General features: G+C 42.7%; 1 protein-coding gene across 1 annotated transcript in view; it reads left to right on the top strand.

The window, feature by feature from the left end:
- The window catches only part of LOC137534270 (uncharacterized), a 26,153-nt gene extending 911 nt beyond the window's left edge, over nucleotides 1-25,242 (top strand). The window contains exons 2-8 of the mRNA XM_068255678.1: nucleotides 7,814-7,931; nucleotides 10,021-10,182; nucleotides 10,270-10,393; nucleotides 10,744-11,720; nucleotides 11,813-11,924; nucleotides 17,199-17,293; nucleotides 23,545-25,242. Coding sequence (XP_068111779.1) covers nucleotides 7,854-7,931; nucleotides 10,021-10,182; nucleotides 10,270-10,393; nucleotides 10,744-11,720; nucleotides 11,813-11,924; nucleotides 17,199-17,293; nucleotides 23,545-25,062 — 3,066 coding nt within the window. The 5' untranslated portion in view covers nucleotides 7,814-7,853 and the 3' untranslated portion in view covers nucleotides 25,063-25,242. The remainder of the gene's footprint in view (nucleotides 1-7,813; nucleotides 7,932-10,020; nucleotides 10,183-10,269; nucleotides 10,394-10,743; nucleotides 11,721-11,812; nucleotides 11,925-17,198; nucleotides 17,294-23,544) is intronic.

The following is a 25,242-nucleotide window of genomic DNA, read 5'->3' as shown; positions in this document are numbered from 1 at the left end:
ACATCACCTGCCAGCAGTAAAAATGTCACCATGGGATAAATGTCAGAATGTAAATCAGGGAGAGGAAAGCTTTTACAATGGGCAAACACTGACTAAATCATTTATACGTAATTATTGTAAAAATGAAGCACTTTTTTTTAATTACATTATTTTCAATGAAGTTCCTCATTAAAACTGTATTAATTGTTAACAAAGATGTTTTTGAGGGTATTTAACTGCAATTGTCTTACCTTTCTGTTAACCGCACGCAGTGAAAATAGATGAAAAAGCAGCACCTTCTGTGCTCACCTCAGTGGTTGAGTATGGTTGCAAAGCTGCTGCACCACCGACTTTTCTACATATAGGATGCAAATCTGTTTAGAGGGTTTAGTTCCTGCCCTGCTAACTACAGTCTGTACAGCTTGATGAAGGAAAATCTCTCACACATAAATACTGACGCCAAAGAGCTGAGAATTGTTCCATCAAGATCACATTTAAAAAATATTCATCTTTTTTTTTCAATGTTTATCTTGGACTACTGAGGGAGATTGTGGAATATTTCCCTGTGATTGTGGATGGAGATTAGTTACGTGACCACGATCACTGAGATTGGTACTGCCTGCATAGATTGGGGGGTGGGGGTGCGGTGTGACTGCTGATTGAGATTGGAGGATGCACTGTGACTGCCGCCTGCGATGGGGGGGAAGGTTGCACTGTGACTGCTAGCTGAGATTTTTTTGGGGGGGTGCACTGTGGACTGCCTCAGAGATGGGGTAGGGGGATGCACTGTTAGGCTTAGTGCACACCAGAGCGTTTCGGCTGCAGTTTGAGATCCGCTTGCGGGAGCGGATACGCTTGGGTAATGTATTTCAATGGGCTGGTGCACACCAGAGCGGGAGGCGTTTTGCCGAAACGCATACTCCCGGGCTGCTGCAGATTTTGGATTGTAGATGCGTTTCTGCCTCAATGTTAAGTATAGGAAAACCGCAAACCGCTCTGAAAAACGGCACTTCAGAGCGGTTTGCCAGGCGGTTTTTGTTACAGTAGCTGTTCAGTAACAGCTTTACTGTAACAATACATGAAATGTGCTACACCAAAAACGCTTCACAGAACCGCAAAACGCTATCTGAAATGCTACAGAAAAAGAAGAAAAAGCGTTTCAAAATCTGCTAGCATTTTGCGGATCTGCTAGCAGTTTTTGGTGTGCACCAGGCCATACTGACGACTGAGATTGGGGCGGGAGATCCTCTGTGTCTGCAGACTGAGATGTGGGTGGGAGGGGGATGCACTGTGACTGCTGACTGAGATGAGGGGGGTATGCACTGTGACTGTCAACTGAGATTGAGGGGATGCACTGTGAGTGCCACAGAGATTAGAGGTAGGGGAAGTTTGGTGAGTCATTAATGGAAGTGGCTTGGGATAATGTTATGAATGCCGGAAAATATTGCAATACACCACTATGAATGCTGGCAGTGAATAGGGGTTTGCGCTGTGACTCTTGGTAGACACTGGGGTAGATGTACTGTGACTGCTGTCGAAGACTGGAGGGATGCACTGTGAATAGTGGAAGAGACTAAAGGCCACCTATGAATTCTGAGGGACATTGGGGGAGGACATCTGTGGTTGATGGCAGCAATTGGCCTTGGAGAAGGGGGGGGGGGTGCACTGTGACTGTACAGAGATTGGTGGGGGGTGCCCTGCAACGGTTGGAAGAGATGAGAGGCTGTGGATTCAGTATGACTGTTGGCAGGGAGGTGCACTGTGCCTGCAGCCAGAGACTGGACTGGACCACTGTGGTTGTGTGGCACATATGTGACTATGGGCAGGGATTTGATATCTGTGAGTACCAACAGTGGCTGTGGCGATTCTTATAAATGCTGGCAGAGATTGGGGATGACAACTTTTATTGCTGGTACAGATTAGGGTATACCACCAGAAATGCTGCCACGGATTGGGGTAAAACATTGTGAATGCTGGCAGAGATTGGGTATAGCCACTGTTACTGCTAGCAGAAATTATGGGTCCGCTGTTGATAACTGGAAGTGAATTTGGCTACACTGTGTGCCGTATGCAATTCAATTCACCTGAGTTTTCTCCTAGGACCTAGGTGATACTTTCACAACTTGAAAATAAGCAAACACCAAGCAAACAAATACTCAAAATTATTTTAACAGTACTTTTTCACCTACTTTGCGGTACCTTTTCTATTGCAAAGTGCTAAAAAGTTATTTTAAATTGAAGAAGAAAAATTATCCCCTGTGGAAAACTCAGGAGAAAAATGTAATTGCATATGGGCCTGTTTCTCTCACCGAATCCCTGCTGCACTACTCCTTTGTAGAGAGTGAATTCTTCTGTTCTTTATATCCTCTGCTGTGCTTTGCAGTCACACTCAGTGATTTGACTGCATGTTTATCACAGCTAGGAAACCAGAGAATTTTACATGTTTCATTATTTGGCAAAAAGGGGTATAGAGAGAACACTGCAGGTCCTTTTCCAGCCACGTCTAACACCACCGCAGATTTCTACAGTTGTGTACTGCAGCTTTCCCAAAGAGCGCTGTCAGTGCCCTGCCCACATGCAGCCCATGAAAAAACCTAATTATTTAATTATTATTTTTATTTACGGTGTATTGCGCCAACATCTTCCTTAGCGCTGTGCAAAACAGTGTACAATCCAGCAATAGAGATACAAATATATACATAGTTGCACCATACAAAATAAAACATGGCATACGCATGACATCAAACTTGGAGAGGGACTTGGGAGTTTCTGGTTGACAGCAAGTTAAATAGCCATATTCAGTGCCAAGCAGCAGCAGCTAAAGCAAATAAAATTTTGAGCTGCTTTAAAGTGAAAATAAAAACTCGGCTTAATGCGTAATGCCTCTGTTTATCTCTCTTATAAGGATGTGTCTGGAATATGGAATACAGTTCTGGGCACTGCATTTCCGGAGGGACAATGGAGTTTTGGAGCAGCAGAGATGAACAACAGAATTGATTAGAGGCATGGAGGCCTGCATTCACAGTGGGATGTTACGGAGCTGCGTTATAAACTCTGTTTACCTCATGCAAAATAACGCAGCTCACCGCCCTGCAATGCTAATCCTATGGGACATCCACAGTGTGATGTTAGCTGCTGCAGTGCGTTACCTCTAAACGCACACGTTAACGGGTACAGGAAAGCATACTTTTCATTGCCTGTATGCTTTACTGTACCTACTGTATGCAATGGTAACACAGCATTAATGTGCGCTACCACCTTTTTTTTTTTTTGCATTGCAATGCTGTATTGTGACTTTACCGTCGCATTACAACGCAACGTCTCACTATGAATAAGCCAGGAAGGTCTCACTTGCCTGGAAAGGTTAGATATACTGGGCTTCTTTATGCTGGGCATACACGGCTGCTGGGAGGATTATCAATCGAGCCTGATTATCATCGAGCCCGACGTGTCCGATACCCTGCCGGATCAATACTTTGCACCATACCAGGGGGGAGAACAATAGAAGAAACGAGCGGATGATTAGCAGCCGCCCGCGGGGACGTGCGGGGATCGATCCGCGCGCACGTGCGGACGAGCTGGGATGCGCCGGCTCGATTCGGCGCATAGTCGCAGTCGTGTATGCCCGGTATTAGTCTGGAGAAAAGACACTTGAGAAGTGACCTAATTAACATCAGACTCTGTAGTGTGTGTGAGTCAGCCTTTTAAATCAGCTGGAGTGTCTGCTATCAGTGAAGTCTGTCACTTAGTATGCTAATGATGCAGCTCAGCTCTCTGCAAAAGCAGAATTAGTGATATCCTCTACTTTTTCTAACACAAGGTCTATGGAGAAATCTATGCTCTCCATATTAAATAACTGATATGTGATTAATGGAAAATAATAGTTTTCACTAAACTGCCCCTTTAATCGAGTTAAACTGCTTGTTGAGGTTTCTAAATCCGTGTGGAGTCATATTTCTATACAGACTGGGTCTTCTGGAGTGCCTCACACAAACAGTGGGAATCGAAACAGAACAGTCCCTTTTAACGATGTCAGTTGCTGTGCTGCCATGCCGATGTTTAGGCTTCAGTAGTCTGAGTCACTCATCTGCAGCAAGTATGCAGCCAGTGGTGTCATACCCAGGGCTGTGGAGTCGGTACAAAAATCCTCCGACTCCTCAGTTTGTGAAACTTCCAACTCCAGGTATCCAAAATACCTCCGACTCCTTAGTCTAATACTTACCAAGGATGTGGATTTGGTACAAACATTACCCAACTCAGACTCCTCAGTTTATGAAACCGACTCCAACTCCATGTACCCCAAATTGGTCTGACTCCCCAACTTTGACTCTACAGCCCTGGTCATACCTGCGGTGTCTCTCTCTGGAGGAGTGACTTCAGAGGCAGAGGACCTTTAAAAGCTGAATAACCGCTTTCTATACGGAACAAAATTAGAAGTCAAATGTGTGGGGTTTTATTTATTTTTTACAGACTTCACTGAATAATCTCTGCTGTTTGTTACAGCAGAGATTATTCATTAATTGGCACTTAGATTGGCTTTGGGAACATATGTTCCCATCCACCAATCTGTCCTGAAACTGCCGGTGACGGGGTGAGTACGGGTGTGCACGCATCAGTGGCAGAAGACTAGTATCTACACCCCTGGGACTTTAGATGGAGTCCTGTGGGGTGTAGATATATTGCCCCACTATCATTAAGTAGTTAAAAAGGTCATTTTGAAAAATGCCACTCTCACATATTCTTTATACAGCAAATGCCCACAGGCTTTAAGATTTGTGGACTCCTGTTATGGCTGCCGCTTTTAGCGATCAGACGCTATATATATATATATATATATATATATATATATATATATATATATATATATATATATATATATATATATATATATATATATATATATATATATATATATATATATATATATATATATATATATTCAATATTACTCTTTGGGCTTGATTCACAAAGGAGTGCTAACTGATAGCATGGCCGTTTTCGTGCACATTTTCGCATTTCGCACGATCGTGAATTTTTGGCGAAACTGTACTGTTTTTTTGCGTGGAAATGCGAATTTGCGCGCTAAATTGATATCGTTTGCGCGCAAAAACTGTTATCGTTTCACGCGAAAAAGGCCGTGCTATCAGTTAGCACTCTTTTGTGTAATATTTGTATTGCCTTTGTATAATATTGTATTGTTTCACAGAGGATCAGAAGTACCTCATTATTATTGTGCATTTAAATTCATTTATATTATTATGTTACGCCGCCCATCACCCCTTGTGGTGATTTTTTTTTTTTTAGCACTGTTTTTATCATTATAGTGTTTCTTATTGTCCAATAAAGATTTTTTTGCTTATTTTACAATTAATTGGCCAGTGTGGTGCTGCTTTATAGGGTACTTCTTTTTTTTTGGTTAATATTTTTTACCATTAGCACACAAAGACCCTTGTTATGATCTATATCTATCTATCTATCTATCTATCTATCTATCTATCTATCTATCTATCTATCTATCTATCTATATATATATATATATATATATATATATATAAATATTTTTTTGTTATTTACATGGTGCTCGTCCATAAGTTCTGCTTGCGATTACTAGGGCGACAGCTCGGGGACCCAACGCTCTATAGATGCATCGCTATGTTGTTGCCTAGAAATGCATCTGTACAGCACTGGGGTCCCCTAACTGTCTGCCCTAGTGATCACATCCAAACGCTACAGACACACAGGCTGGTGATAACGGCACGATACATGCCTAACTAATTATGAAATATGGCATGTATGTTACAAGCTTCATAATGTATTTTTTAATAATGTATTTAAAGGTGTTTTAAAATTGTGGCACTTATGTGAAAAATTAGAAAGGGGGAAACATGAAAAAATGTGTAACTTTTTGGCTTTTATGCCTAATTTTTCCTGATAAAATTCCTGTAAAATTAAACTAATCTTGGAAAAAATATTACCAAAAGAAAGCCTAGATTGTCCTGAAAATAAATAAATATATGTTGTGCTGTCAAAACAGCCCCTCTTTATGTTATTTAACATTGGCCTCGATTCATAAAGCATTCCCGCATGCGGAAATGCTGAAAACAGCTCACTTTACCGACCACTTAGCAAAACTTGTATTCATAAAGGCTTTTTCCGCATGAAAAGCCGACATTCCTGAGAAGAGCGATAAATCACCGCCTTGTGCGGTGATTATCTTAACAAAAGTAACAAAATGTCAATTCATAAAGTTTAGAGGAAGCGGTATGCAGACGGGGATTACCGCTACCTCAGATGTGGCGAGAAGCGTGCGGAATACAGTGCAGTGAATGGGACAGACCTCCCAAGCAGCAGCAGAGAGAGCAGCGCACGGAGGGACTCAGCCAGCTCCTGTGTTTCTGCAAGGCTACCGACAGCCTACCGCCTGCCTACAGCGGGAAATCTCCGCTCTGCTATCGCAACTAGCAACATTTTATGAATGCCCACCCAGAAGTCAGAAATACCGAGCGCGGAGTTTCCCTGCACTGATTTACTTCACCGAACACTTTTTTTTTATGAATCGAGGCCATTGTTTATATTTCTTCAATAGTATATTCTAGTTTCTCCTTCTAGATTTAGTTAGTTAGGATATCCCAACTGTCACTCCCTGCTCAGCAGCCATTTCTAGATCATTCAGTTATAGAGTGGAGTCAGTTGGTGAGGTAATCTTGTATGCACCTTGTAATTGCATCGTCTTTTTACCTATGAAAAAGCTCTAAACACATCCCTGTATGCTTTAAACGCAAGTAAAGATACTTCGCATTACACTTGGAGTTTTATTTCTTCAAGTTAAACTGCCTGTGGAGGTTTCTGAATCAGTGTGGTGTCATATTCCTATACAGACTGGGTCTTCTGGAGTGTGCCTCACACAAAAAGCAGGAATCGAAACAGAACATATGTATTACTTTGATTATATAAGTGATAAAAAGTTATTGCTGTATTAATAGTGACAAAACTCAGGAATGTGAAGCCACCAGCAAGCAAGGAAATACTCGGAATAATGGTGACAGTACTCAGTGTTCTCCCCAGGCTCTTTTAGGTGGGTGCTCCACCCTGCTAGTTTTGAGGAGCACCCGGCTGTCATCGGCTCACCTCCTCCTATGCTATAAGCAGAGTTGCTCACAGAAGCACCAGCCCTGCATTCTCTCATTTCTCCCCACCCAGCTACTTTTTCATGCCACCCGGCTGGAAAAAAATGTCTGGGGAGAACACTAAATTACTTTTTCACTTCGTTTTTGGCACTTTTTTCGTTTGCTGAGCCCTGAGAATTATTTTATAAATAAGATGAAAAAGGATCTCCTAGGAGAAAACATGAATTGAGCAAGAGCCCATGTGCTGTATTTATGTACTGTGCAATTATTTTATGTATTGAATTTGTGTAAAGGAGACGTGGCATTTTCAAACAATATAATAATAGTAGTAATAATAATCCAAACATTTCTATAGTGCTTTTTTACTGTTGGACTCAAAGCGCTCAAGAGCTGCAGCCATTGGGTCACGCTTAAGAGGCCACCCTGCAGTGTTAGGAAGTCTTGCCTTGGACTCCTTACTGAATAGGTACTGACCCTAACTAGGATTCAAATCTTGGTCTCCCATGTCAAAGGAAGTGCCCTACTATCCAGCCACTACAATATGATGGCATCACATGCATGTGACGTTTCCCTCAAGGCTAGTCCATTCTCCAGTCATCATTTCTAATGCAGAATTAGATAAATAGATGAAAGTAAAAGAATCTACTAACACTAAAAATAATTTGGATAAAAAAAAAGGTCTATTTAACTATTTTTTTTTATTCTAGAAGTCAGCTTAAACTGGCATAGCTGGTGGAATCTGTGAGAATGGACAAGGACGGAGATCGTGTGGCTAAGAAGATACTAAAGCTCACCCTAAAAATCATCTATCTGCTGACTGGAGAGGTAAGACATTACAAGAGTATAACATGACATTGTTGGGCTCGCCATTGCTAAAATGGAGGTCTTACTGAGGAGGTACGGGTGAAGAATTGGGAGTATCGCATGACACTGGTCCTCTTTTATTAATAAAGCACAAGCCTGATTGGAGAGGTGAGGGATTCTGGGTGAGATGGCTAATTTCGGCTCGGCTGTGCCGGTGATTTGGATGCTGCCATAGGCCATAATTTATGGCCATAATAAGAATTATGGCTATAGCGGTGCTCAGTTATTAATTTGGGTGGCAGTAATTGCCAGAGCTAAAATTTAGGAAAAAAGAGGTAATTCGGCCACCGGCAATAGCCACTGGCCAAATTACTTGTCCGCCCCCTGTGCAATCCGGAACATCAGCAGACGCAGGCTGAGCCGTATTGAGCCATATTTCAGCTTCACCAGAGCCAAAATTTGGTAATGAAATAGCTCCCCCTCTGAACGATTAGCATAAATTGGAAAAAACAAAAGCAAGTTGAGTGTGTAAGGGCTTGTAAGAATTAGAGTGTTACAATATCAAAGGTAACACACGGCAATGAAAAACATGGAGCTCGATTCACAAAGCCGTGATAAATGCTACCACGGCCGTGATAAGCTCAGCGCGCAGGTTAGCGCGCGTAATAGTAAAGGTTTGCGCGCATTAACTTTCCCGTTCACGCACTCATATCATATGGGTTAGCGCGTGAATGAGAAAATGTGTGCAAACCTGCTTATCATGGCGTTGTGAATCAAGCTCATGGTGTGCAGTATTGCATCAAATGGTCAAATATGCTCCATGTATCCTTATTGTCTGGTCAGCCAATTACTAAGTATAGTTTGCCAGTGAAATCACTGGAGTGATAGTTAAACAGGTCTCTGTATCAGTAAAAGATCGTATAGGACCAGCTGGCAGAATGTGGCATCTGATGTCCCTATTGGCATGGCATGAGTGAGCTGGTACCTACAATCAATCAAGTAAAGTGCCAAGCCTTTATTAATCAACTACACATGGTAAATTGGATCAAAATAGAAAATTTCCCCTCATAAAAAACAATGACCATCGCCAAAGGACACCGCGGTCCTTTGGCGTCCTCCTTTCTTACACGTAGGTCACTCTTCCTCTTTCACTCGTTGTTATTTGTCAGTACCCCCTTTGTGGTTCCTCTTTTTGGACAAACATTCACTTGTTGGAATTTGCAATACCACCTCTGTGCTTTTTATCCTTTGATTTATACGTTATATCTGGGGCTGCATATTTATGTCCCAGTCCTGTTCATTGCCTTTGCACATTGCACTTTACCTTGTAAAATATATTGGGGGTCTCTTCCCTACCTATATAATTCACTTATTGGTAATTTGATTGTGAGGACCATGTTATTATACATTGAATGTTATATCATATAATTATTTACTCATATGTTACGCCGCTGCTATCACCTTTTGGTGGCTTTTAATATGGTTTTTATTGTTGTTGTTTTCATCAAATAAAGAACTTTGTATTTTTGACTATTGGAGTGGTTTGGTGCTGTATATTGGGAACCTTTGTCTCTTTGTTGTTTATAAGCACACACACCAGCTGGGGATGGAGAGAGTACAGTCACGCTGAAGACCACACACACAGCAGTGAGGGAGAGAGTGCAGGTGCACTGTAGACCACAAACACTAGCTGGGGAGGGAGAGAGTACAGGCACACTGGAGACCACATTCACACAGCAGGGAGGGAGAGCGTAGCAGGGTGCTGAGATGAGCTCCCCTGTATTTCCTTCTTGAGACACAGGGGGCAGTGGGAGACGCTGGGGAATGCAGATACTGCCACTGATCTTGTGCTGTTTATTCCATGGCTGACACGCTCCACGACAGCCTTTCTTTGGGACTTTGCCGACTGTCTGTCAGGTTGCGTTCTCGCCGACTAAAGTACAAAGGAAGTTTTTTTTTTTTGTTTGTTTGTTTTTTAATTGGCCACTTCACATATTGGCCAGCCAAATCCCGAAGTGGCCAACTTCGGGTTCTGGCTGTAACATATAATTAACTTGATTGACACTTTAAATATCATATACTGTATACTGGTGTTTATATTCTCATTTAGGATTATGGACCAATCAAGAAGCAATGTGTTTGCAATGCAGCCTGCAACAGAGGCCAGGATAACACAGTGGAACCTCTGCCTCACTCCTTGTCACCTGACAGATACAACAACAAGGAGATCCTAGATGTCATCAATAATATCACAGAGCTTCTAACCAGAGAGGTGAGCAGTACAGGGAATTATAGACTAAAGTCCAATAACCGCAAGGCATGTGTCTGAATGATGACTTTATCATTGTGTGTGTGTCAGGTTCCCATAAGATGTCAGGATATCACTGTATATTTCTCCATGGAGGAGTGGCATTATTTAGAAGGACACAAGGATCTCTATGAGAACATCGTGATGGAAGACCTGCAGCCCCTTAGCCCTCTTGGTAAGCAATTTCTTTCTTTACATACTTTTTTCAGAACCCAAATAATTATTTGAACAAATGGACCAGTTCAGAAAAGAACTGAAATGCTTGCTCTTCAGCAGATGTTAGTGATGTAAAAATATCAGGAACCGTTATTAATCAGTTTTTGATAGCTATCAAAACAAGGCACACTAGTGGAAAGGTCTCACCTACAGAATTTAGAAGTGATACACTGCAGTGATTCATCTTCTCACAGACCTCCGATAACAGAGCTTTTAGTGGGCTGAGCCTTTAAAATTTATATGTTTTATTTTTTTATAGACTTTATATACATCTGTTCTTTTGTTAGTGACCGAATTTATATTTCACAGATGGAGCAAGTTACCGAAACACACTAGAGAGATGTCCCAGTCCAGCCTATGCACAAGATGGTTTAGATGAAGTCACCAAGGTATCCCAACAAATTGAAGAAGACCGTGGTATCCAAGATCCTAAACAGAAAGCTGACCATATTATCAAAGATCCTGAAGAGAAAGATGACCATATTATCCAAGATCCTAAAGAGAAAGATGACCATATTATCCAAGATTCTAAAGAAAAAGCTGACCAGATTATCCAAGATCCTAAAGAGAAAGCGGACAATATACTTAAGGGTTTTATGAATAAAGATTTCCGTTTTCCAAGGGACTCTAGACAGGAAGTAAATAATCTTCCAAAGGGGTTAAAACAAGATGTGAATCGAGCCCCAAAGGATTCTAAACAGGAAGTCAACCTTATTCCAAAAGATCGCAAACAGGATGCTGACCATCATCCAAAGGACTCTAAACAAGACGCTGGCCAAGTATTGCAGGATGAGACACAGGAAGTCGACCAAATCCAAAATGACTGTAGACAGGAAATTGAACTTATTCGCAAAATTTGTAGACAGGAAGTTGAGACTATTCTAAAGGATTGTAAACGGGAAATCGAGCGCATCCAAATGGACTGCAGGCCGGAAGTTAACTGCACCAATAGAGACTGTAAACAGGAAGCTGGCCACATCTCAAAGGACAGCACGGTGGAACGTGCCTCTGGAGATTGCAAACAGGAAGTAGGTCGCAGCTCAAAGGATTGCAGACAAGAAGCTGAACATATCCCAGGGCATTGCAAACTGGAAGCTGATACTAAATTGAAGGATTGTAAAAAGGAAGTGGACCGTATTCAAAAGGACTGTAGGCGGAGTGTTGACAATGTTCCAAAGGACTGTAAGCGGAAAAGTGAACAAATCCAAAAGGATTGCCGATGGGACGCTGGCAGTTCTGTCAAGGACTGTGAACAAGAAGATAATGAAGTCCAACCATATTATGAGGTGCAGTGAGTTAAACCGCTATTAGTAGAAATTGACTTCTCTGTATTTTCACATGTATATTGATATTTTTTTTTTATTGGGCGGGGCTGCAGGAAGAACATCTGAAAGATGTTAAAATTGAGATTCTATCAGATGACGAGTGGAACGATGAAGAATGGGATGACCAATATAAAGATGGAGATAGTCCTATATACATCAACACAGGTAGATCATTATGTATGCAATAAAACATTTATAATTCCCACTAGACTATTAATTTAGGTGGAGGGCTTTAATAGTGAATTCATTATGAATACAGTAGAGTCTGTTATCACTGACTGGAATCAGTGTGCTTTCAGGTTGCTTGAGACTTGATGTTAAAAATCGACCTAGCTAATACTGTACTATACCCCACTCTGCACGCACGCACGCACGCACGCACGCACGCACGCACGCACGCACGCACGCACGCACGCACGCACGCACGCACGCACACACACACACACACACACACACACACACACACACTGGGTTGCAAAAGTATTCGGCCCCCTATAAATTTTCCACATTTTGTCATATTACTGCCACAAACATGCATCAATTTTATTGGAATTCCACGTGAAAGACCAATACAAAGTGGTGTACACGTGAGAAGTGGAGTGAAAATCATACATGATTCAAAACATTTTTTACAAATCAATAACTGCAAAGTGGGGTGTGCGTAAATATTCAGCCCCATGAGTCAATACTTTGTAGAACCACATTTTGCTGCAATTACAGCTGCCAGTCTGTTAGGGTATGTTTCGACCAGCTTTGCACATCTAGAGACTGAAATCCTTGCCCATTCTTCTTTGCAAAACAGCTCCAGCTCAGTCAGATTAGATGGACAGCGTTTGTAAACAGCAGTTTTCAGATCTTGCCACAGATTCTCGATTGGATTTAGATCTGGACTTTAATGGGGCCATTCTAACACGTGGATATGTTTTTGTTTTAAACCATTCCATTGTTGCCCTGGCTTTATGTTTAGGGTCGTTGTCCTGCTGGAAGGTGAACCTCCGCCCCAGTCTCAAGTCTTTTGCAGACTCCAAGGGGTTTTCTTCCAAGATTGCCCTGTATTTGGCTCCATCCATCTTCCCATCAACTCTGACCAGCTTGCCTGTCCCTGCTGAAGAGAAGCACCCCCAGAGCATGATGCTGCCACAGTATATACAAAGGTAACTCGCACACCAGGCAAAAAGTAAATGCAAAAAAGTCTGTATTTCAAAATGTCAATAAATAGAAATAGCGACAATACAAATGGCAAACAATGGCCTGCACAGCAGCCAGCAGCAGCCTATTGTGTATACTCTCTGACGAAGGTTACGAAACAGCGCGCTGTAGGGTATACTTTTTACACCATGGGGTTATGACTTTGTGCATTTTGCTTGATATAATCTGTACAGCTCATTACTATGATTGATGTTTAGGTTCATGCTTCTGTATGCTTCTGTATGTATTCTAACTTGACTCCATTGGTGTGATCTGTATTATGTTCACCACACTGTGATGTCTGCTAAGCAGGCCATTGTTTGCCATTTGTATTGTCGCTATTTCTATTTATTGACATTTTGAAATACAGACTTTTTTGCATTTACTTTTTGCCTGGTGTGCGAGTTACCTTTGTATATACTTATATATATACTTGTATATACTTTGGCATTTAGGGCCACTTTGTGCCCGTTTTACAGACTCAGCACCCATAGCATTCTACTTTAGTTTCTATGATTAATAGGGTGTGCAGACCTTTTTTGTAAATATTGTATCATGATGCTGCCACAACCATATTCGACAGTGGGGATGGTGTGTTGTGAGCGATGTGCAGTGTCAGTTTTCCGCCACACATAGCGTTTTGCATTTTGGCCAAAAAGTTCCATTTTGGTCTCATCTGACCAGAGCACCTTCTTCCACATGTTTGCTGTGTCCCCCACATGGCTTGTGGCAAACTGCAAATGGGACTTCTTATGCTTTTCTGTTAACAATTGCTTTCTTCTTGCCACTCTTCTATAAAGGCCAACTTTGTGCAGTGCACGACTAATATTTGTCCTATGGACAGATTCCCCCACCTGAGCTGTAGATCTCTGCAGCTCGTCCAGAGTCACCATGGGCCTCTTGACTGCATTTCTGATCAGCGCTCTCCTTGTTCGGCCTGTGAGTTTAGGTGGACGGCCTTGTCTTGGTAGGTTTACAGTTGTGCCATACTCCTTCCATCTCTGAATGATCGCTTGAACAGTGCTCCGTGGGATGTTCAAGGCTTTGGAAATCTTTTTTTAGTCTAAGCCTTCTTTAAATTTCTCAATAACTTGATCCCTGACCTGTCTGGTGTGTTCTTTGGACTTCACGGTGTTGTTGCTCCCAATATTCTCTTAGACAACCTCAGGCCCTCACAGAGCAGCTTTATTTGTACTGACATTAGATTACACACAGGAATCATGTATGATTTTCGTTCCACTTCTCATGTGTTGGTCTTTCATGTGGATTTCCAATAAAATTTGATTCATGTTTGTGGCAGTAATATGACAAAATGTGGAAAACTTCAAGGGGGCCGAATACTTTTGCAACCCACTGTGTGTGTGTGTGTGTGTGTATATATATATGTGTATGTATATATATGTATATATATGTATATATGTATATATGTATATATATATATATATATATATATATATATATATATATATATATATATATATATATATATATATATATATATATATATATATATATATATATATATATTATTATAATATAATGTGTGTGTGTGTATATGTATGTGTGTACATGTACACATACCATGAACTCTGTATTAAATGTTATAATACTGTAATTGAACTGGTATCAGATGATACACTACTCAATACTTTAATTGAAAGTATATTAACCTTGGGGGAGCCAGTGAACCCAGCACAGCAGAGCCTACAAAAAGCCTGAGAGCCCTTTCACATTGGGGCAGTGGGATATTTTTACCACACCCCACCGCCGGGCAATGAAAGTCTATGAAGACTTCCAAGTTACGGAGCAATGCGACGGAAATTAGTTCTTTGCCGCATCCCTGACGAAGGGTCAGAACTACGTTACCGCGCATCTTCTGTGGCAGGCTGTTAGTCTATGACGATGAGATTTTAAAAAATTACAGACGCAACGTCACAGCGCGCATGCGTGGAAGCGTATTTTTACAATATGCTTCTGTGCACTTTGCATACCCTGAAGCAGGAAGTGACCGCACTTCCTGCTTGGCCCAAAGCCAGATGGAGAATACCATGTAGTAAAGTTGTATTCCCCGAAGGCCTGTTTCTGGCAATGCGGCAGAAGCCACACACTGCATCGCTGCTGCCAGTTTACAGTGTGAAACTGACCTAAGAATTTGTTCTTCACCACTGTGAGGACTTCCAGCGATTTGTGCTGGTTGGTTGAGACTGCTGGTTAGTTGAGTCCTGGGACTGTACTGTACAAGTATTCATTAACGCAGTATTGCAATCTGATTTTTCCCTTTGCTCCAATAGATTTGCTAAACTGTTATAACGTCTAAGAACAGAGTACTAATGTAAAAAAAACCTAAGTGCTCTGACTACATCGCATTCACGTTCTCTCTGCCACTAGTTGTAGCAGAAGGATGCGAATGTTACTCTGCAGATTCTGTTGAGCACAGAGTGCATGCTAATATGTGCCTGGGAATGGGGTGAGGTGTTATTGGGGGCTGAATGATCCTATTCACTACACTGATCCCAGAGTGGACTTGCATATTTCTGGCTCAAAGGAACTACCTATTGCTCTTGAGACACTTTCCATGGAGGATAGAGTAAAAAAACTAAACCTGAAAGTAAGTATTGTTTACAACCTGACACTCAGTCTTAAAGAGAACCTGAACTAAAAATAAAAAGTCAAAATAACCATACACAGGTCATACTTACCTCCTGTGTAGTCTACTCCTCAATCTCTTTATTCTCTACTGCGTCCCATTTGTCGACTGTGATCAATGGATTTCTCCGTCCTCCATTTTAAAAATGACCATTACCCCCTAACAGCTTCCTGGTCAGCACACTGTTAATATCACCCACTTGAGCCATAAGGAAACCTGGACATTACCTTACACATTCAGTTGTAACTGACAGCTGCTGATATATAACTGACAGCAACTGGTATATTTCACTTCTAATAAAATATTGTCAGAACTGGAAGGGATCACTGTAAGAAGAAAATGGTGAGCTTCTGAGAGGAACTGATGGTGAGGTAAGTATGTAATATTAATTTGCAGCTACGTCCTGTGTTTATTTTAAATATTTTTCCTCGCTTCAAGTTCCCTTTAAGCAACCTGTCGGGGTCTATGGCTAAAAGTATTAGAGGCAGAGGATCAACAGGACATCCAAATAGAAGTGCTTCTGTTTACATTTCAGGAGAGCCGAGTCTGCATTCAATGGCAGTTTTGATTGTCTTCTCTGCAAAGATAAAAACATTGGTTATTAACCTTTGCAATTAAAATACAGTAAATAGAAAAGAGGACCTCCAGAATTTTTTTTTTTTTGATAGGACTAGCACCACATGTGCCCATATTTATCTCATCAGGGGGCTGATTCACAAAAGGCTGTTAACATTGCCCACTGCGCAGCAATGTTAACGGCCTGTACTGAAAAAATAGTAACGCTTGTTGCACCGATAGCGCGACGAACGTTACCATAGCAACGCACATAAACATAGCTTCGCTACTTCCATACCGCATATACACTGTGTACGCATGTTGCTGTGGTAACGCTCGTCGCTCCATTAGCGCAACAAGCGTTACTATTTTCAGTACAGGCCAGTAGCATTGCTGCGTGGTGGGCAGTGTTACCGGCCTTTTGTGAATCAACCCCCATGTCACATGTCGGCTCAGGTATGCATTAATTATGGCAGACACATGTTTTATAAAAACACCCCCTCAAGACTCCTGTTTTATCACAGAAGCAACTGCTGAATGTTACCCTGAGGCCCCTTTCACACTAGCGCATTGTGTTACCCTGTTTTGCCGCAGGATAACACTACGCTAATGAACATCTATGGGGCATTTCTTACCTGGCGCGGTGCAAGGCGATCTGCAGGCGAATGGGAGTCATGTAGGTCTATGGCGGCACAGCTTTTTTTAACGAATGTTCGCCGTTCATGTTGTGGCGCATATGCACTGAAGCGTTTTTTTTTTTTTAAATACTGGCCACAGGAAGTGAGCGCTAGAGAGTCTCGCTTCCTGCTTGGCCTGCAGCCAGAAGGGAGATTACCGTGCATTGCTACGGTAATCTCTGAAGTCTATTTTTAGCGTTGCGGTGCGATTCATGCTTTTCCACCGCCGGTTGACAGTCTGAAACCGGCCTGAAACTTTTAGTTAGTAGGATTCATGTGTAGTGGGAGATTTGGGTCCTGATGCAATTTCCAGAGATAAAGATGTTCAGGGCCACATTATACAGGTTACATGCTTGTTTCTGTTTTCTGTAGATGGATCCAGTGGTGGCAGTACACCAGAGCAAGGCTCCCAGAATGCTTACCTGGATAGCAGAGATGAAGATTATGAGTCCCCACAGGATTATCCGGTATGTTCTTCCCTGGCATCGCAGTGTGAGGATGTTTCTCTCTGCATGACTATTTCACTGTATGGGGCGAGGCATGATACTGCGAATCTACAATCCAGTTAAAACCTAACTGTCTCTGTGTCCCATCCCTGCACTTCCTGTGTGTGTGTGTGTGTGTCCCGTGTTTTGTGCTACTGCGCATGAGCAGGGAGGGACGCAGAGACTGAGGAGAGTTGAGGGAGGACGGGTGCGGTGGGCGGGCGTGCACATGCGTGGTGACCGGCGTTCACAGGGAGAGTGAGAGGGAGGGGAGGGGATTCAACACAGACCTAGAACCCGTTTTGAAACGGGCTTAAGTATACTAGTCTTCTTATAATACCATCTAGAAAAAACAGGAGCGCTCCATAGTGTATTACCAAGGAAACCAATTTATTCTTATTCAAGGTTCTACTTACATAAAAAAGAATTAAAATTCGCCTGTAAGCAGTAAAGCACATCCAAGACCGGACATAGGCACAGAGCGCCGAAACGCGTAATGACGCTATCAGCACGCCATGCATAGGCTCCGCCCACCGCCCCGAGAGACGGAACTCCCAGGCCACCGGAGACCGCGCTGCAGGCCACAGCATGTGTGGATCCATCCCCCCGGGCTTTCAGCGGATGTGCCTTACCGCTTACAGGCGAATTTTAATTCTTTTTTATGTAAGTAGAACCTTGAATAAGAATAAATTGGTTTCCTTGGTAATACACTATGGAGCGCTCCTGTTTTTTCTAGATTGCATTTTGTACCCTGTGGTGGAGGAGCTCCAGCATACAGTGTATATTATAGAAGAAACTAAGGAATGTTTGAAGGGGCCATATCTTCATTGTGGAAGCGCAAGGATTTTGTGTTGTTTTCTTATAATACCATATTAAAACTTGTTTCCAACAAACTAGCATAGCAAATACTGGTAGCTGTCCTTCCATTCAGAGTAAAAATGTAATATAAAACATTTTTTGCAGCATAATATTAGGGTCCAGGACTAGGGAAGGGACTCTGTGTGGTTGATGCACGAAAGTAATGTTGCCATGCACAGACATTGCATGGCAGTATTACCCTTACTACCAACACTGTGTACTGTGGGTTATGCTATTAGTGTGGTACTTGACTAGTGCAGCCATTGCTATGATAATGTGCATTATAGTTAGTAGCATGTGTTAATTAAGCAACTGTCAAGCTAGCAGAGTGTCGCACTAATAGCGTAACTCTGGGTACACAGTGCCAGCAGTAACAGTTTTATATTGCTGTGCGATGTCTGTGCACAGCAGCATTAATGCACTTTTGTGCATCAGGCCCTGTGAGAGGAATATAGCCACTTATAGCACAGTGAGAATATGGTAGGGCAAGCGTCTGTTCCCTCAGATATCTGCTAGAACGGAGTTAGTCATTCACCTGTACTACCAATGAGCAAACCATTCCTGTAAGGCTTGGGCCAACCAAAGATTGCAAAGCACTCTCAAAAATGAGATTTTACTGCTAAAAACAGAGTGATTTCAGGGAATGTGATTTGAGCCCATGCATTTCCTCAATATAAATACTCCAGAAAATGCTGCAGGCAGCATGATTGTGATTTTGACAAATCGCAATCCTGCCTGTGGAATCACTGCAAATGTCTTTTATAAGCCTAGTGCTTTTGTAAACACTGGTGATGCCTAGAAAGCAAAATCACACTGCTGAAACAGCTAGTAAGCTTAAAGGACAACTGAAGGGAGAGGGATACATAGGCTGCCATATTTATTTCCTTTTAAGTAATACAAGTTACCTGGCTGCCCTTCTGATCCTGTCTCTAATACTTTTAGCCATAGCCCTTTAACCTCTTGAGGACCGTGTTAAACCCTCCTAAAGACCAGGCAAATTTTCAATAAATTGGCCACTGCAGCTTTAAGGCCAAGCTGCAGGGCGGCACAACACAGCACACACATGATTCTTCCCCCACTTTTCTCCCCACCAACAGAGCTCTCTGTTGGTGGGGTCTGGTCGCCCCCCCCCCCCCCCCCCAATGTTTGTTTGTTTGTTTTTTTTCAAAAATGTCATTTTTTTAAAGTGAATTGTAACCCCCCCCCCAACTCCCCCCCGCTAGCCAATCCCCGTGATCAGCTGTCATAGGCTTCAGCCGATCACCTCTGCTGCTCAGGAGGGGACAGCCGTGTCACACGGCTGTCCCCAGTACAGCGCTGCTGCTGATCGCAGCGCTGTACATGTAAATAGACGGCATTTACGCCGTCTAACAGTCTCCCAAGCGGCAACCGCCGCTCGGAGACTGAAGGCGGAGCTCTGCTCCGCCCACCAAGCAGGAGATGCGCGCGCACCCTGCGCACAATCTCCTGCAAAACACAGCCCCAGGACTTTACGCCAATTGGCGTTAGGCGGTCCTGGGGCTGCCGCCGCGGCCACGCCCATTGGTGTGAGGCGGGCGGCAACAGGTTAACAAGCATGCGGTGTGTCGGGTGTTTCTGACGTTAATGTAAGATCTGACAAGATTAGCTGCATGCTTGTTTCAGATATGTGATTCAGAAGCTACTGATGCCAGAGAGATCAGCAGGGCAGCCATGCAACTGGTATTGTTTAAAAGGAAATAAAAATTACAGCCTCCATATCTCTCTCAATTCAGTTGTCCTTTAAAGGAACACTATCGATTAACATGTTTTTTTTTTTAACCTGGGATTGAGAGAGTTCCTGAAGTGCTGGTAAATAATGATGTATACAATTCACTTGCTTATCTCTTTTGTTTACTGTATCAAATTAATTTTACTTTAGACTGACAACAGTCTGCTCTAATCTGACAGCAGAGTGGGCCATGAGGGAAGGAGGAATTCCCTCACAGTGCATTTGATAACCCTGTGTGTGTGAGAGAGACCTGTGTCTCTGACTGAAGTTTCTGAAGAGAGCAGAGGAAATGTAACTTGTTATAAACATTTGTAGTTGTCTGTGACACCACAGCTTTTCATTTTTTTTTTTTTTTTTTTTTTTTTTTTTTTGCTTTCAAAGGAAAATACTCTGTAGTATGATATGCAAAAAAAATAACACTGGATGTGCATTGAAAGACACCCCTTTTAAGAATGATTTGTCCCAATAGAGCTAAATCCCAAACACAATGAATTAAAGCGTTTGCATTTAACATGAAAAGTAGGTAAATGTTTACACAGCTACTTAGACATCATTTGTACATTATCATTTCAGACCGATTGGTTTGATAGTGTTCCTTTAATGCTGAGCTCCAGGTCCTAATGCTGATTAGCCACATGCTGGAGGCAAAAGTTGAGATTGGCAAATCAAAGCTTCTAGCAGTTGATCTATTTAACCAGCAGTTGTGTTTAGTGATTTGCAGCCTCAACTTCTGTCCCTGTGAAATTACTAGAATTGAAAGTAGTGAGAATACTGTACACTTTACTAATCTGCCCTGGCCATCCATCCATATTCTGCAGCCCTTCCAGACCTGATTAAGGTGACATTCCTGTTTCCTATCTTAAATCATACCTCCTGTGCAAAAATAAATCGCACTTTATCAGCACATGTGGCAGAAGTCCTAACAGAGTAGCCGCAAAAAAAATATTTTAAAATTGACCACTTGTGCCATAAAATCCTGGTTTTGTTTGTTAGCTTTGCCCCCTTTCTGGGGGGGGGGGGAACTGCCATGGCAGTTTTCTGCATTTGCAAAGACTGCTAAGAAATTGTGTCATATGTAAGTTAGAGGTGCCTCACAGTGTGACCTGAAAGGTACTCCGCTTCTACCTGTGCCTGTCTCAGAGCCTGGCATAGGCGAGAGAGGCTTCAGCCTCAGGGTACAGTGTAGGAGGGAGCGCACAATTTGCTCAGCTATCATTCCACTATTGTGTTTGAAGCAGAGAGAAATAAGAAAAGGGGGATGCATAGCAGTGACTGCAAGACTGATAACTAGAGATTAAGTTGTTGGGGGGTTGGGAGCCTTTAGGTGCCTTAGTCTAATAGCAATCTGTGTGTGACTGCTGGGGTGGGAGGGATAGAGGGGCGCACTTTGGTGTCTCAGCCTTGGGTGCTGGAGGACCTTGTCCTGGCTGTGGGGTGAAGATAGAAGTAGCGCAGTGCCAGCCACAGCATGTTGCATTCCAGAGCTGCCTCAATGCTTTCCTACTGCTTAATGAAGTAGTCAGCTGTTCCTGCATTGGGTAAAAAAAGAGGGAAACAGACAGAATGACACTTATTATTAACCATTTCGCATCCTACATACAGTATATTCACGTCATTGTAAGTGGCTCTTGAAAGCCACATGACGTGAATATAAGTCAGTTCCCTTTAATGAGCACAGTACGCGTGCTGGCACGCGTCTGAGCTCATTAACCCCTCTTCCTTTAACTACACTAATTAAGGATTCCCTCCCGGGGGTCCGATCCTCCAACCCCCTTGCCCGATCCCCTGTAATTTAGCACCCCCCCCCCTTCTTCTCCCATGCTGCGATCAGGCAGCATGGAGGATTAGCATGTAAACAACATACCTCACCTTGTTCCAGCGCGATCAGCCTCCCCTCCGTGCATCACCGCTGCCTGTGTCTTAATGCCGAACGGATCGGGTCCCGGCTTGATGACGTCATCATGGTCGGCATAATGACACGGAGCGGTGATGCACGGGGGGGACGCTGATTGCGCTGGAACGAGGCAAGGTGAGCTGTTCACATGCCAATCCTCCATGCTGCTTGCTCGATCGCAGCATGGAGGGGAAGGGGGCATAATCGCTGGGGGCTATCAAAGGGGCAGGATCATCACGCACCTGGCCATCTATGGGGAGGGGGGCAAAGGGGCACACTCGGCTATCTATGGGGGCAAAGGGGTTCACCTGGCTATATATGGGGGGGGGGGCAATGACAAAGGGACACATTGATTATCTATGGGGAGGGGGGAGAATACATTGGCACACCTTTGGATCTATGGGGGGTCAAGGGGGCACATATATATCTTTTATACTGGGGGAGGGGCTGATAAGGGGCACATCTGGCTATACTGGGGGGATAAAGGGGGACACCTGGCTATCCATGGGGGGGGGGGGGTGGAATAGAGGGTACATATGATTACCTATTGGAGAAGAATAAAGGGGCAAACCTGGCTATCAATGGGGGTAGGGGGACAAAGGGGCGAATCTGGCTAATAAAGGGTCACATCTGGGATTTTTATGGTGGAGGGGCTAATAAGGGGCACATCTGGCAATCTATAATGGGGGGGGGGGAAGATAAAGGGGCACACCTGGCTATCTATGGGGGGTGGGGGGAATAAAGGGGCACACCTGGCTATCTATGGGGGGTGGGGGGGGATTAAGGGGCACATCCTGCTTACTACAGGGGTGGGGGCTAAAAAATGGACTTAGCAGTTTAGATATGTATGCCGTGAGGGTATATTACTGTTATTTTGGCGTATACGGCTTGTAATCGCTAGTAAAGTGCAAAGCAAAAAAAATGGAAAAAATACACCTTTATTTACAAATATTATATTGTCGCCATACATTGTACTAGGAAGATAATTTAAATGTTGAAATAAACAGGACATATGGACTAATAAAATTTGTGGGCTTGATCTACAGTAATACTTTTTATTTTGAAACGGTAATGCCTGAAAACCGAGAAATAATGATTTTTTTTTTTTCATATTTTTTTCTCCTTATTCCCTTTAAAATGCATTCAAAGTAAAATAATACTTAGCAAAAAGTACCACCTAGAGAAAGCCTAATTGGTGGCAAAAAAAACAAGGTATAGATCATATTAAAGTTATGGGCTAATGAATGGGAGACCTGTGAAATGTAGAAAATTGCTTGGGTTTTTTAGGGGGAAAACCCCAGGGTAGGGAACTGGTTAATATTACAGTACTTTTTTTTTTCTTTTTCTTAGGAACTTAAAGGGGAACTGAAGAGAGAGGTATATGGAGGCTGTCATGTTTATTTCCTTTTAGACAATACCAGTTGCCTGGCAGCCCTGCTGATCCTCTGCCTCTAATACTATTAGCCATAGCCCCTGAACAAGCATGCAGCAGATCAGGTGTTTCAGTGGTTCAGACTTATAAGTCTGATCTGACAAGACTAGCTGCATGCTTGTTTCTGGTTTTAATCAGATACTACTGCAGAGAAATAGACCAGCAGGGCTGCCAGGCAACTGGTATTGATTAAAAGGAAATAAACATGACAGCCTCCATATACCTCTCTCTTCAGTTCCCCTTTAAAGCAGTGGTCCACTTTAACTTCAGTTTTGTTTTTGTTTTTTTTCACTCTACAGCGCCTGGTTCGGGCTGAGGACAAAGCCAGCTCTTTGCTAAGTAAAAGCAATTCCCAGATGTTACCAAAAAATTACCCTGATAATGGAACTACTTCTACTACAACACTAAACACTAATACTGTGAAAAGAGGACCTATGTCCCAAAGTACTTTCTCTTCTGGGCAAATGGAATTGATGACTCAGTTCAGAATACCTCCTGCTCAAGAAGCCAGCCAAGCGGTACAACATCACCACCACCTCCACCTCCATCAACAGCAACATAAAAATATCAACACTGCCAGAAAAACTACCTCAGACATTCAAACACTACAGAACTTTTTGAGTGAAATGAATGAAAACCGTAAAGTTGAAGAAATACCTCACACTGAGCTTGACACTTTACTCTCAAAATTCCTACTTGTGGTTAAAAGGAAGGACGGCAATGAGTATGAACCACATACTCTCCGGTGTATGGTAGGAAGCATTGATCGGTATTTGAAAGAACACCGATATATGCATACCATTGTGTATGGAAACGGCAAGGACTTCCCTTTAACCAAGCAGTCGCTTAATGCTAAAATCAAATTTTTGAAAAAAATTGCAGAAAGCAACCCACCGATAAGACAGGAGGCTTTGACTGATGACGACATTGAAAAACTCTACAAGACTGGAACGCTTTCAATGGATAACCCAACAAGTTTATTAAACTTGGTGTTCTTCAACAACGGAATCCATTTTGCTCTTCGTACAAAAGAACAGTACAACCTCCAGTGGGGAGACATCAAGCTGAAAATCGATCCAAGAGGAAATCAGTACATAGAATACACTGACCGACAGACAGAAATGGAAGAAAATCGCAAAAGCGGGAGACAGATTAAGCCAAGGATGTATGCAACTCCTCACACGCCAGACAGAGACCCAGTTACAGCATATTTAAAGTACAGGAGTTTTAGACCTGCAGCCATGATGACACCAGATGCCCCCTTTTATTTAGCACCCAACATTAACTATAACCCAGCTTTCTCAGAATGGTACCGTTCCACAAAGATAGGAATCCAGAAAATCCGAGCAATGATGACCACCATGAAAATTCGGGCATCTCTTCCAGAATCGAAGAAGAAAGTAGGCTACATTACCAAGAAAAGATTGGTAGAAAGACTTCCACAGCACCTCTTGACATCACCCTCAGTGTCGCAGACCATGTCGAATAATATACACAGCAGTATTAACTATCGTATGGCTAATGAAGTAATGCAGCATAAAACTCCAACCATTGCCAGTAATGTACCAACCAGCGTGGCAAGCCAAGTGCAAGACAAAATGATGACTTCTAACAGTTACCACCCACGGCCATCAACCAGCCGATACGGAGAGCCACCCGTTAATAAGAGAAGCTTTGTGGATGCCGATTTTGTCCAGCATCATAATGTGGCGTTGCAGCGTAACTCAGCCATGTATCTAAATAACTACCCTCAGCTCATACCGGATGAGCCAGCAAAGAAGCGCAAATCGGTCACCTATGACTATACATTAGATTAGAATGACTTGAGGTTCTCAACCAACCTTTTGAAAATGTTGCCTGGACTTCCCTTTTTAGTTCTCTATTTTTTAATCACATTCATGTTTGTTTTCTTAACTTTCACCTCAACCTCCTATTTATTCAACTTTTTAAGTCACATAGTGTTTTATTTAAATGAAGCAGACTTGTTTCTACAAAAA

This window comes from Hyperolius riggenbachi, chromosome 10 (assembly GCF_040937935.1).
Source record: "Hyperolius riggenbachi isolate aHypRig1 chromosome 10, aHypRig1.pri, whole genome shotgun sequence".
Classification (NCBI taxonomy): domain Eukaryota; kingdom Metazoa; phylum Chordata; class Amphibia; order Anura; family Hyperoliidae; genus Hyperolius; species Hyperolius riggenbachi.
Note: the sequence above shows the minus strand (reverse complement) of the source record. Positions and strands in the feature narration are given on the sequence as shown.